Source organism: Zeus faber (assembly GCF_960531495.2).
Source record: "Zeus faber genome assembly, chromosome: 17".
Classification (NCBI taxonomy): Eukaryota; Metazoa; Chordata; class Actinopteri; order Zeiformes; family Zeidae; genus Zeus; species Zeus faber.
In genome coordinates, this window is record NC_137204.1 from 10538216 (window position 1) to 10550570 (window position 12355).

General features: G+C 41.6%; 1 protein-coding gene across 1 annotated transcript in view; it reads left to right on the forward strand.

The window, feature by feature from the left end:
- Positions 1-10327, forward strand: part of mctp1b (multiple C2 domains, transmembrane 1b) — a 31719-nt gene extending 21392 nt beyond the window's left edge. Inside the window, exons 9-22 of the mRNA XM_080017874.1 lie at positions 112-242; positions 3277-3463; positions 3566-3659; positions 3806-3908; positions 6149-6251; positions 6333-6434; positions 6529-6603; positions 6706-6825; positions 6914-7024; positions 7256-7309; positions 7725-7834; positions 7927-8036; positions 8124-8221; positions 8870-10327. Coding sequence (XP_079874000.1) covers positions 112-242; positions 3277-3463; positions 3566-3659; positions 3806-3908; positions 6149-6251; positions 6333-6434; positions 6529-6603; positions 6706-6825; positions 6914-7024; positions 7256-7309; positions 7725-7834; positions 7927-8036; positions 8124-8221; positions 8870-8941 — 1470 coding nt within the window. The 3' untranslated portion in view covers positions 8942-10327. The remainder of the gene's footprint in view (positions 1-111; positions 243-3276; positions 3464-3565; positions 3660-3805; positions 3909-6148; positions 6252-6332; positions 6435-6528; positions 6604-6705; positions 6826-6913; positions 7025-7255; positions 7310-7724; positions 7835-7926; positions 8037-8123; positions 8222-8869) is intronic.
- Positions 10328-12355: the final 2028 nt, after the last annotated feature.

Genomic DNA, 12355 nt, shown 5'->3' on the forward strand with positions numbered 1-12355 from the left:
TGTGTGTGTGTGTGTGTGTGTGTGTGTGTGTGTGTGTGTGTGTGTGTGTGTGTGTGTGTGTGTGTGTGTGTGTGTGTGCGTGCATGCATGCGTGCGTCTGTGTGTGTGTAGACCATTCCAAAGACCCTCAGTCCTCAGTGGAGGGAACAGTTTGACTTGCATCAATACGAGGAGACGGGAGGAGTGTTGGAGATCGCAGTCTGGGACAGAGACGTGGGAAGGAGAGACGACTTCATTGGACGGTCAGTACACATTGGATTTTTTTCGTTCATTGACATTAGATTTTAAGTTGCAATCCAATCCATCCAACAGAGATATGCAATATGTGACAAATCATAACATGGAAATCTTACAGTCTGAAAAACCAAACCAGTTGTACAATGTTTTGAGCACAATTCAAATGAACCTAGTGCCAAAATGATTCATAGCGTTCTTGTATCGTGGAGTTTCAATTACTATGTATAGGGAGTGAAGGAAAATCTGTTATATATCTTTGCTGAAAGATCACCAAAAATCTGTTGTAAATTCTGTCTCTATATACTGTATATATGGATTATATATAAATAAAAAAATACAATTTACACACAAGCCCATAATTAAACAGTAGTACAAAATAGAAGGGATTAGAGTTATGCATATAGGATAGGCTATTTGTATATACAGATATGTGCAGTAAAGTGCATGTGAATAAAGTTAGTATGGAGATATACAGTACAGTATACAACAGTATGACACAGCAATGCAGTAATACCGAACAGAACTGCAATACAGCGCAGTATGCAGTAACCCAGAACAGTGATACAGTATGCAGTACAGTAGCTTCATACAGTACAGTAAGGCAGTGAGTCCTATGTGAGTGTCTCGGTGCTTTTTGTTAGGACCCCTGGAGAGTTCAGCGTTGACAGTTCTTATGGCTTGCAGGAAGAAACTCCATCTCAGTCTCTCTGTCCTCGCTGTGTGACTGCGGAGGCGCTTGCCTGACCGCAGCAGCTGGAACAGTCCGTTGTTGGGGTGATGAGGATCCTTCATGATCCTGCAGGCTCTGCTACTACACCTCCTGGTGCATAAGTCCTGCAGGGAGGGGAATGTAGTTCCAGTGGTACTTTCAGCTGAACGCACCACCCTCTGCAGGGCCCACCTGTCATGGGCAGTACAGTTCCCAAACCAGGCAGTGATGTTGCCCGTCAGGATGCTCTCCACTGCTCCAGTGTAGAAGGACTTGAGGATCCTCACCGAGACCCTGATTTTCTTTAGCTGCCTGAGGTGGTAAAGACACAGCCTCGTCTTTCTCACCAGAGTGTCAGTCCTAGCTCCTGCAGCTTGACAGCCAGTCTGGTGGGGACTATGCTATTGAAAGCTGAACTACAGTCGATGAACAGCAATCTTACATAGGCCCCCTTCCGACCATCCAGGTATGTGAGTGTGGTGTGCAGTAGCTGGGAGACCCCATCATCCGTGGATCTGTTCGGTATGTGAACTGCAGCAGGTTCAATGTGTGGGGGAGGGAGGCGCAGATGTAATCCTTAATCAGCCTCTCGAAGCACTTCATGACCACCGAGGTGAGGGCCACCGGACAGTAGTCATTCAGGCAGGCTGGAGAGGTGGGCTTCGGGACAGGAATGACGGTGGACCTTGTGAAGCAGGACGGGACCACTAACTCCGCCAGGGAGGCATTGAATATCCCAGTGAACACCGGGGCTAACAGGTTTGCACAGGTCAGATATGCCATCTGGGCGCGCAGCTTTCCTGGTGTTCACACACATCAGATCCTGACGTCATGAGAGTGTGCGCTCATCCCCAGCGGTCTAACTCCGATTAGCTGGTGAGCAAGCGGTGTTGTTGCCAGACTCAAACCACGCAAAAAAGGAGTTCAGTTCGTTGGCTAGGGAGGCGTCCACACTTGTGGCTGGGGAGGAGCTGCTGTTGTTGTTCATAATAGTCCCCAGCCCCTGCGACAAGCGTCTGGTGTCCAGTTGCTCTATCTGTCGCTCCACTCTGTCCCTGTACATCCGTATAGGGACAATCCATGTCAAGTAGAATTTATGGTAGGTTGTGTGTAAGGCAGTACCAGTAGCTCTAGAGTTGAAATTTAAAAAATCGAATGTAGAATTGTCACTGTTCGGACAAATATCAAGAAGTACCTTAATTAGCGCCGTCTCAGTGCTGTGATCTGGTTCAGAATCCTGATCGGAAGTAATCCAAATAAATGTTTGAGATTAGAAAGCTGCTAACTTGTTTGGAAGACTTTTACAATAATTGACGCCACCCATGGGAAGAGCCTGGATTGAGAACTTGAGAACCTGGATGACCGATCCCAGTGAGGAGTTGTACAGTGAGAGGAGAAAAGGGCCAAGCACAGATCCCTGTGGGACACCGGTCCTTACCTGGTGTGACTTAAGCTGCTTTCACACATGCACTCTGGACAATGTCTGGATAATCAGGTCAGGACATTGTCCGGAGTTGCCCTTTCACACAGGTAGCTCACAACCGATTATCCGTGTCAAGTGCGTTTACACTACCTGGAAATATTCTGTTTGGTTTAGGCAAGAGGCAGAGCCAGGCTAGAGCATGCTGGAGGCAGGATGTGACCCAATGAGGCTGCAGAGTTTTAGCAAACTCAAGATAGCGGATGAGGCTACCGACTTATCTTTTTTGGCGTCGATACTCCCTGTAGGAACTACCCGAGAGGTAAGACTCACACCAACTATGCACGGCCCCTGTAATACCAAGATCAGAAAGAGTGTACAAGAGAACATGGTGTCAACAGTGTCAGGTTGCGGATAAATTAAGAAAAAGCAGAACAGATACCTTATGAGCAGCACTTGCTGCCCGCAGGGAGTCCACAATAGTCAGCAGGGCAGTCTCAGTGTTGTGAACACTTTGAAGCCAGATAGGTTAGGATCCAACAGGTTATTCCGTGTGAGATTTGAGAGATTTGTTTGTTCAAACGCAGCCTCGACACTTCATTTATAGAAGTGTCCAGGCGGCGCTTTTTTAACAGGAGCTTGATAACTGTTGTTTTCAATGTCTGGTTTTGTAGTCAATAGCATTCAATTGCATCATCTCTACCAAACTACCTTTATCTGAGATTTATTTGATATGGACATTTTGATAGGTTGTCTAATGTAAACTATTTTCATGAATATATATATATTTATGTTTATATACCGTATATATAAAAAAAGAATTTAACCTAGAGGATTGTTTATGAGGCCATCAATTCCCCCCTCACCTATGTACATGTATGCTTTTATTTAACACCGTGTGCCATTTTAGTTGCCAATTGGACCTCTCAACTCTGGCTAAGGAGCACACCCATCACCTTGAACTGCCGCTCGAGGATTCCCGGGGCTCCGTGGTGCTCCTGGTCACCCTGACTGCCTCCATCCACGTTTCCATATCAGACCTCTCCCTCACGCCACTGGACGACCCTCAGGAACGCGGGCAGATAGTCAAACGCTACGTAAGTGACATCGTGATCATTTTAGTAATAATTTTTTATAAAAATCGTTTAATGGGTGAAGTGTGAATAAAAGCCTCACTTGAAACTTTCCCTTTCCCCTAGGAGCTTCTAAAGTCCTTCTCTAACATGAGAGATGTGGGAATAGTGCAGATAAAGGTTACCAGAGCGGAGGGATTGTTGGCCGCTGACGTAACAGGTGAACCCTGCACACACGCACACACACACACATGGACTACAGCCGATCGGTTGCAGCCACTTCGACCGATCACCAAAATTCCACAATCATAATTATTTGCCTGCTTGTTTCTTTCTTGTGTTCTTATGTGTTCTGTGGTTTCATAGGGAAGAGCGATCCTTTTTGCGTGCTGGAGCTGAATAATGACAGACTCCAGACACACACCGTTTATAAGAGCCTCAATCCCGAGTGGAACAAAGTTTTCACCTTGTGAGTGAATGCAGCTCCATTTACTTTTAATTCTAAATTCTAAATACAACCACATGCACATTTGTTGAAGGAGAGGTTTGTTAGGTTAGCTATTTGGCTACATCCACAATCACCTTAGGAGACGTGGCGCTTCCTCCTCGCAACCTGCTGTAGCCAAGGCTAAGCTATGGCTGTACGGGCAATCCCAAAAAGGTGCTTTGATCACAAATTTGCTCTCGCAATTCGAAAAAAAATGCTCACTAAGAAACCTGCGACTATATCATGAGTTTCCCGTTCGCGAAAAGGAGATTTAACATTTTTCAGTCGTGAAGAGGTTGAAAATAAAAGTGAACCAATCTTTTGATTTTACTATAAAAGTTTAAATTATTGTTATGACCACGTTATAAATTAAAACTGAACTTGCAAAAAGGGTATCAATTTATGTACTGTGTAGGTAGTATATAAAATTATCCTATTAGATGCCTTATTTACGGGGCAATACCCTTAATTAAAAGGGAAAATAATATAAACCAAATGAAAAATAATTGATCAGTCTCATAAGGATTGGAGTTCTTGTCTTAATATTTTTAACAACACAAATAGACAAACTTCTTTCTAATAAGTGGGATTTATTTTTATCATGTTAACTAATTGAACAAATGAAAAAATAGTTAAATAAATGATGAAGAAAATAAATGATAAGGAAAATAAGCAAATGAATACAGGATTTTAAAATGGTGACAAAACTTGACTCAAGGACAATAGTGAGGTATGAAGTTATGTGACTCTTTCATCACAATAATAAAACGAGGCACAAGGGCAGTTAACTCCTCTAAAAGGGGGGAATTCATTTAATTCGGCATCAGCTCGTATAAGGAAGCCGATTTGGAAGCCATTAGTCTTACGGATCCTCAAGTCATGGTCGAGAGTTTCCGCGGGCTCTCGAGAGCTTGTGAAGTAGGGTCCATGGCGTCGTGGGCAGCAAATGCGGCTTGTCTTGTCCAGCCGTGGCATGTTGGCGTCAGCGTTCAGCGGTGTGGACGGGAAATAGTCCTAAGGTCCCAGGCAGACTGGAACAAATTCGCAGGCTGGGGAAGGCTCCAACGCGGCGTGCTTCGAGGGTGGTGATGGTGTCACAGTCCGTCCAGGCGAACTAATTTGTTTCTCCGACAACTGAATGGTTGAATGGTGACGGCTTCCGTGGGCTTCTCTTGTTGTGGGTGTCAGTGTCGAATAAATTAATCTAACTTTAATCAGTTAGGCTAAAATCTTTCTTGGATCAGTTGAAAACAAATATAAATAAATGAATGAAATAATGTAACGTTGCAAAAAAATGGAACGTTTAGTGATACAAAACAAATGCAAAAAGATAATTCAACAAAATTCTTCAGTTGGGCAGCTGCAGCAGGCTTGTTCAGTAAAATTTTTAAATGCGTGCAAACTTTAGTGAAAACAAAGACTTGAAGAAAATAAATGATGGCGAAAAACTTAAAATATAGATATTTTTTAAGTTATTAAACTCAAGTGAGGATTCGCCTATCGGTACAACGGCCAATGGCTTATTTTAAACAGGAGGAGGAGTTTGGGTGTCTCCCCTTCTCAAAATGGCGGAGGAGGCAAAGTTTTTTGTGTGCCTTTTAACCGTTGCCTGATAATTCCCTGACTAGTGAATGTAATTTCTCTTTACCCTCAAAGGTCCCATAACTTCATACATTGCTAAGCTTATACCAATTAATGTTTTCAAAACATAAACTTGTGATAATGTTTTACACACAACATATAAAATGAAAAAGAAAAAACATGATCCAGACATTGGTCATCGGTCATCTTTCAAAACCATTCTCGCATTAATATAACATTCAGGGTTAATTAACTGTTAGGACGATTTCAAATTACTAACTTAAAACATAATCTCAACACGAATAATAAAGGGCCTAAAGTCGTCATCTTTAGCCGGACAATACACAATGAACGTTGTAATCTTGGTGGTTATCGTGCTTTCTTGGCCACTAGATGGCAGCATGACTACAGGACATATTAAACTTTTTTACCATAACAACTTCAAAATCATGTTAATGGTACACTTTTTTTATTGTTTGGGAATGAAGAGAAGTGTTCGAGGTAGATCCAGGGTCTCCACAGGGTTCATACCCCCCTCTTGTGAATCTCTGGGGGGATGGAGTCCAAGGAAGGCAATCCTGTGGTTATGTCCGCTACACCTCCATTTCCCATACTTTGTCTCTTTGCTCTCACTCCCCTAGCAACGTAAAGGACATTCACTCCGTCCTGGAGGTGACGGTTTTCGACGAGGATAGGGACAGGAGTGCGGACTTCCTGGGAAAAGTGGCCATCCCCTTGTTACACGTGAGTGTATAGAGTTTACGTGTATTTGCTGTATGTGCGCAATCCCAAACCATGGTGACCTTATTTACTGCTTATTTTCAGATCCATAACTGCGAGCAGAAAGGGTATATATTAAAGAATAAGGAGCTGACTGGATTGTCGAAAGGAATCATTTACCTTGAAATGGAGGTCATCTACAACACTGTAAGTTGTTCTTGATGTTGTGATGTCATGTTGAAATTAAAAATACAGTAATATGAACTATGAATCCTGATCAATACCTGTTGTTTCTCCACAGGTCAAAGCTGCCCTGAAGACCGTGGTCCCCGCGGAGCACAAGTACATTGAGGAAGAGCAAAAAGTTTCCAAACACGTGAGTTTCTCTTCAAATCGCAGATCTGACCGCGATAGGAGAGAAAAACAAGGTAAGTGCAGAAATGCTGGAATGACGGGCTCTTTTGTCGTCTCCCGGCAGCTGCTCCAGCAGAACTTCAACCGCGTGAAGCGATGCATCGTGGTCCTGATCAACTGCGGGACCTACATGAATAGCTGCTTCGAGTGGGAGTCCACGCAGAGAAGCATCATCTCATTTGTGGCAAGTCACGCACACACAAACGTGCCCTAAAACACTCGTGCGCGCGTTTTTTGAGAATCTAATCCTTCCACTTTTTCCTAACAATCAGCTTTTCGTGCTGGTCGTGTGGAACTTTGAGCTCTACATGCTGCCGCTGGCCTTACTGCTGCTCCTGGCCTGGAACTATTTCTTTACATCAAGCAGAGAAACGGCAGACATGGTAAGAAATGTAGTCGAAATTTATTTTTCTTTTAGTTTGTATGTTTGTTTGTTTCGTAGGTTTCTTGTTTGTTGGTTTTGTATATTTGTTGTTACTTGTTTGTTGTTTGTTTGTTTTGTATGTTGGTTTGTTTTTTTTTGATTTGTACATTTGCTTGTTGCCGTTAGCATGCGTCTGTGTGCGACTTTTAATAGCATATCAATTTAATGTGCATAACCCTTCTCTGTGTAGTCAATGGAGTCCATGTTTGAATGTGAAGATGAGGAGGAAGACAAAGACGATAAGGTAATGATATGTTAAATAGGCTGTTCATATTTAATAATGAGGCGGAGCTAGTTCCGTCTGACAACTTGACGGCGCCACATGCTTCGACGCCCTCATGGGCTGGACTATTTGAGCGGCTGCTCCCTCCTGTGCTACCTGCTTTGCTGCCTGCTTGCTTGTTGTGTTGTATCCACCTGTTGGGCTCTACTCTTCTAACCGACGGGGGGATTCAAGTTCGTCACTCCTATATTTCTAGCTCACGAAGTACGCCCATGTTTGCCATACACCGGGAGTAATGAGCAGGAGAGCCTGGACGCCAAAACACAAACTATACAAAATAGATAAAATGGGAATCTAAAATAATTGTCTGTCATATGTTGTTAACATGTAGCCTTGTTTGCTGTCGGGAGTTTTCCATATGCTTTTGGTTCCTCAGGACTCGGACCGTAAGGGAATCATGGACAAACTGTACGCCATTCAGGACGTGTTCCTCAGTGTGCAAAGCGCTCTGGATGAGGTGGCATCGTACGGAGAGCGGATTAAGAAGTGGGTGGGCGCTTGATTTTAGAGATTTTCATCTGAAATGGACTCAAATACTTTGCCTTGTAAAGAGAATCCTCCCTTTCTCCCTCCTACAGTGTAGTGAATTGGACAGTGCCTTTCCTGAGCTGGTTGGTCATCACCGCGCTCTGCGTGGCCACAGTTCTGCTCTACCTCATCCCTCTGAGATACCTGGTGCTCGCATGGGGTGAGGACGGATGGATAAAGAAATAAAGAATTAGGTAATGATTTAATTATTATTATTTTTTAAATAATTTAATGATTTTCTTTCCAGGTATTAATAAGTTCACAAAGAAGCTGCGGGATCCTTACATGATCGACAACAACGAGCTGCTTGACTTTCTCTCCCGAGTGCCATCGGACGTTCAAGTGGTAACTATCGGCCTTCGAGGCTTTCTCATGCAAATATAAAATAAGTTAAGATAAGAAAAGATAAGATTACTAAATAAGATTACTCCTTATCGATCCCTGGGGAAGAAATTTGGGGACTGGAAGTTATATATATCTTCTAGCTCAACTTTCCCTTCTCCAAAATCATGCATCCATATACAGTATATATATATATATATGTGCACCATTCTGTATTATGGTATCACGGTAGAAGTCCACCTTCGCGCTTGCGCATCTACGGGCTTCTTAAACCTACTTCACACCTGATCTGCATCCATATCCGGCAGTCCCATCACGCCCTGAGTGGCCGTCGGATGAACTGTGTCTGAGTTTCGCATCACAAAATATGTCAGGAAAAATTGTGGAGCTTTTTTTTGAGTAGTGAGTAGTTTGAACAGCTGGACTTTGGCATGAGAGTTGAAAACTCCCTTTATATAGTGTTTGCAAAGCGTGAACAAAAAATAAGACCGAAAGGACTTTGATGCTATGATGTTTGTAGTAACAATGACAACGTACGTGGTTTAGCCTTTTACCTCTTGCGTGCTTCCATGTGCGAGTGTTTAGTAAGAGACAAATTCAGAACATGTCTTTGTGTTTTCCACTGTACAATTTGGGTGTTTTGTGGCGCAGATGCAGTATCGTGAGCTCAAAGTCGACCCTGGACAAAGCCCCAATAAACGGAAGAGGACCAACCCTGGCTAGTGACACGAGGACAACACAAGGATTTTCTTGATGCTGGAGTTTGCATTTCTGTTGTTTGTGGCCTCTGATTTGTAAATAATGTAAAAAATTGTTTTGTTTTTTTTGTTTGTTTTTTACTGTATAATCAACTATTTTAGTTTTAGGTTTTTTTTAAGAATTATACAGTGGAAAACACACAATTGCACTTTTTTTTACACTAAAGAACCACATTGCGAAACACGTCCCTTCTATCTGGAAATTGAATGCATGCAAGGATGAAAATAGTAAAATATAAAATTAGTTATGAATGTTTGTCACACAGAGAATGCATGTATAGAATGCAGATCTGCTATTGTGTATTTGGATTTATCGTAATTTGTATTTTTTTTAAGTCAAAATGTTTATTTACATTTAAATGTGCTCATTCCTGTCAAACAGAAACTTCATATTTCTGCTGGAATTGTGTGAATGGACAAACTTGTTTAAAATTTATATTTTTTCAGAAATATTTGGAAGTATATATTTGTTTTTGTTTGTATTGGAAAGTCAGTTTTTGTCAATTTTCTTCGTAATCTGTTGCAATGCCGCATGTTAATTGGCCTACAGCAAATAATACAACATATAATCATATACAACATTATATAATCAAACAACATGACTGGAACAAGTTATAAGCTCCAAATTGACATACATTTATGTATGTCTACAGACATATACAGTAAGTAACACACAATTATGAAAAGAAAACTTGGTAAATCAAACTATTAAACTAATTTAAATAAAATTAGTAAAACCAAACCCAGATACACTACCATTTTAACACTTGAGATTTATTTAACTGCCATGAAAAATACACGTTACATTTACATCATTCGTCTTTGATTCGGAATATTGGTATTTTTTCAATATCCAATGTACTTTTTAGCCGGAAATGAATGTATAAACTCGATTTCACAATATTCATGACGAACTTTAGATAAATGAGAGGCTGTGTGAGTGTTTTTGTAACTTGTTATATCAGTGTCACTAGTTGTTGCCATTAGAGCGTTCAATATAATATACAACATACCTAGGATTATAATGAAATGATATAGTATCGGATGTTACCATTGGATAATCATTCCTGCATGTAAAACTGGTATTTTCACTGAATGTTTCAGGCATGTGGGTAACTGTCCATGGCCCTCATTCATCTCCTGTATCTGTTGTATGTGTTCTGCACCCAGAGCCACACTTAGCAGCCGTTAAAACCAGTCTGTTTTCACAGCTATTGCCAAAAACGGAAGAAAAAAAATATCAGATGACTCTTTACGCGACTCTTTCAGTATGACCTGATTTTGATATGATTGTTATATTACCAAAACCATGTCCCCAGCAGAAGGATTTTCTTGCAGTATATATATAGTACATATGTCAATAAAATAGATGCACACAGATCCCAGTGCGTTTTCTCTATTTTTTTTTTTATGTTAGTAGATGATGCTGTTGAGGAGGTCTGACTTGGAAGAGGTGAAATTGTTTTTGGCTCATCTTTATTGCTAATTGTTAATGTTTTGGTTTATGTTTATTTTAATGTTTTATCATAAGGTTTATTTTATAAGATGATTTTTTTCTGTATTGTTCATAATTTATTTATCATTGATTGATTTGGTGATTTATCATAATTTCATAGTTTGTTTCAGGTTTGTTTTTATTGGTAATTTTTTGATTTATTGCATATATACTTATTTGTTATTTGTACATTTTTTGTTTGATATTAATTGTCTATTTGTAGTATATTGTTTTCTGTTTTGTTGTTTATTTTTCTGAAGGTATAATTGTATCCTTGTTGTCCTTATTGCTTATTGTTTATTTTCAGGTTAATATTTAGTGTTTATTGTTCATCGTTAGGTTATTAATATTTCCAAAACCTTTTCTAACAGTCTGCAGTGGGCTTGGTGGTGACTTTCTGAAATCAATGATCCTATGTCATAATGTCTAAACTAATGTGTAACCACCCTTATGTTTTCCCTTAGGTGACTTTGTGAAGAGCAATACCATGGTTGCCAGGTCTGTCTGACAAAAACCAGCGTAATAGCCAATCAAAACCCACAGAAAACCACACTCAGGGAGACTGTGTCCCCATTACGCACAGTTTTGTTCCATGCCGTCCCATACATCATCCCCAGCCCCATTTTCTATTATTTTTACTCATACATATTATTCATGTAATTTGCATGCAAAATAGGTCTACCCAACCCACGGACAACAAACCTGTGGCAACACTTCAAAAGTAACGCAATTCTGCGGGAAAACCGCGGCCCTGGCAACACGGAACACTACTACTTGACCAGTGTGAGTAGTGTGTGTGTGTGTGTGTGTGTTCGTGTATGTGCATCTGTGTGTGTGGCATCGGAAGGCCCAGCTGTGGCGAGGCACCGTCAGCATCGCCCTTACGGCCTCAGTGACCCCTATGTCAAGTTTCGACTGGGACAGCAGAAGCACAGGAGCAAGGTTTGTTGGAAATGCGACTACTAAACCTGGAAAAAGCTTTACTTTGGTGATAACAGTGTGTGTGTGTGTGTGTGTGTGTGCGTGTGTGCATGCGTGTGTGCGTGTGTGTGTGTGAGTATTTCCAGTAGCTGTAAACACGTCTGACACAATCTCCGGTTGTGCGCTACATGCGTGAACGGGCAACTCTGGACAATGTCCGGACCTGATTACCTGTAAATCGCCAATACGTCAGGGTCCTAAAACTTACGGTTGGCTGGCGGAGCAAGATGAGTTTTTGGAGAAGGACGCTTTGTGACATCATATACATTTGTGATTACATATGTGCAGGTTGCGGCTCTGGACGGCAATTCGCATCATGCGAGGCAAGTGGTATAGACTCCACCGCTCTGTAGTGGTTACAAGCTTCGTGTGTGTGTGTGTGTGTGTGCGCGCGCGCGTGTGTGTGTATCGTCTTACCTGCTTGACGTTGGCGGGGCTTTTCGTTTGATATTTTATCTCTTTTGCCCTTTTTGTTAATATAAACTCATTCTGTTGACCTCACTCCCAGTTACGCTTCACTCCTTATTTTGCCTCATTAGAGCCAGTCGTAACGCACAAACTGTAGCAGTCTAAAACATATTTCGTCTTTGTGTCCTCTGTGTCGAAAACGGTCGAAAACATATTCCGTGATTGCGTCCTCGCACATGGAGTTTGCTTGCAGCTCCAGAGCAACGTGTACGTTTTGTTTTAGTCCCAAAAGTTGATGAAATGTCTCTGAGGGACATGCAGCGTTCACGCCGTTTGAATGGTACCGTGTTGTTGGGAACTTCCACACGGAGTGATTTTACTTCCACAGTGACATCGTGAGGCAGGGCTCTGTGGACTTCCGGTAGGAGACAGCCACCTTCAAATTTTTAGGATAAGGCAATAACACGTGACAAGTGTATCGGCTTGTAGTAGTAA